This window comes from Dipodomys ordii, unplaced genomic scaffold, assembly GCF_000151885.1.
Source record: "Dipodomys ordii isolate 6190 unplaced genomic scaffold, Dord_2.0 Scaffold23, whole genome shotgun sequence".
NCBI lineage: Eukaryota > Metazoa > Chordata > Mammalia > Rodentia > Heteromyidae > Dipodomys > Dipodomys ordii.
In genome coordinates, this window is record NW_012267239.1 from 6509473 (window position 1) to 6511068 (window position 1596).

General features: G+C 63.0%; 1 protein-coding gene across 1 annotated transcript in view; it reads right to left on the reverse strand.

Annotated features, from left to right (window-relative positions):
• Sart3 (squamous cell carcinoma antigen recognized by T cells 3) overlaps positions 1-355 on the reverse strand; it is a 22052-nt gene extending 21697 nt beyond the window's left edge. The window contains exon 1 of the mRNA XM_013014443.1: positions 74-355. Within this exon, the coding sequence (XP_012869897.1) occupies positions 74-343 (270 nt within the window). The 5' untranslated portion in view covers positions 344-355. The remainder of the gene's footprint in view (positions 1-73) is intronic.
• Positions 356-1596: the final 1241 nt, after the last annotated feature.

A 1596-nucleotide genomic window follows, 5' to 3' on the forward strand; every position in this document is an offset into this window, starting at 1 on the left:
CGCGTGGGGGGACGGGGGCGTGGCCCGCGTGGGGAGCGCGCGAGCACCCCGCGTACCCCCACCCCGCGCCCACCTGCTCCTCGAGCCTCTCGATCTCCAGCTGGTTCTTCTCCTCCTCTTCCTCCAGCTCCCACTCCCCGGGAGAGTTCTCCCCGTCGCCATCGCTCTCGCTCACGCCTTCCTCCGGCTCGTCCCAGGCTAGCTCCAGAGTCATCACTTCGCTTCTCTTCCTGGCCGCCTTGGCTTCGTTCGCGTCCTCCTCCTCCTCCTCCTCGGCCCCGGGCCCAGCCTTAGGCTCGGCCTCGGGCTCCGCAGCGGCGGTAGCATGGGCCGCCGTCGCCATCTTGCGTCTACAGCGACTGCCAGGGTCCTTCCCCTTCCAGCGAGGACCCGCGGACGGCAGGCTGCCCGCGGCGCGCGCCTGACCCAAAACCCGCCCCCGACGCCTGAAGAGAGGCCGGAGATCGGATCACTGGGAAATCACCAATGTCATGCGGTCCCTAGTATGTTTACATACTTCGAAAGGCCTCAGTCAGGGGGGAAAAAAAATAGCTCTTTAACATAGCGTGTGTTCAGGCACAGCCTCGGACAGAGGTCGGGTCTTTGCACCGGAAGTGGAGGCCAAAAGAGGAAGTCGTGCAGTAAACGGGATGTCTGCAGGAAAGGGCTTTACGCCATCTTGGGAAGGTCAAAGTGATTCTTGGAAAATCACGTACAGAGGCCTGCAGGGGCCTGAAGTGTGTGGTTCCGTTTCCCAGCTACCGAGCTCCCATAGATGGAGGAAAGTCCAAGTCCTTGGGGAAAGATCGAACGCTGGATTCCCGGGGAAAAGCTGCTTCCCGATCGGCCGCCTCTGCAGTCGCTACCTAGACGTTCAGTGCACGCAATTTTCCCGGCTTTAGGGGACCATATTCCCAAGCGAATATTATAAGCCTTGCTTTAGAAGTTCGTAACGTCGTGCGTTGACGTGCACGTTTCCTAAATGGCTCGCGGCTGTCTATTTAAGAATGACTCCAGACGGGTTTAAAACCAGGGCATGCAAAACAAATCATCGGTACAACCAGAAGCGTGGCGTTCGCGTTCTCGGTTATTGTTTTGGTGGCTTCCTGCCTTCCTCCCTCGGCCGCAGGATTGTGGCCGCTTCGCTTCCCGCGGGGTCCCGGGAGGTCGGTGGGGGCCGAACCAACCGTCGGGCTCGAACCTCGCCGGGTCCGACCTCCTCCCGCTGAGGTCCGCAGCCAGCACCAGATCCACCCGAGACCAGCGAAATTCTGGTCACAGGTGACGCCCTTGGACAAGTTACCAAACCGCTCTGAACTCCAGCTCCCCGGCGCCCAGGCAGGACCCAACGCCCAGGACAAACCCTCCCGCCCTGTGAAGACTTTCCCGCTCCGCGCCCCCCCCCCACGCGTGGGGGGCGTGGTCCCAGGCCGGACCCGAAGGCACACAGTCCTGAAGCCAGAGTGCGCCGGCGCAGAGCTCCGGTGACGTCAGAGAGACTCGCCGGTCCGGCCCCTCCCGACGAGGTCGCTCGAAACTGACGACGCAGGTGCAGGCCGGCAAGATGGCGGCGGCGGGAGCGGGCCGGCTGCGGCG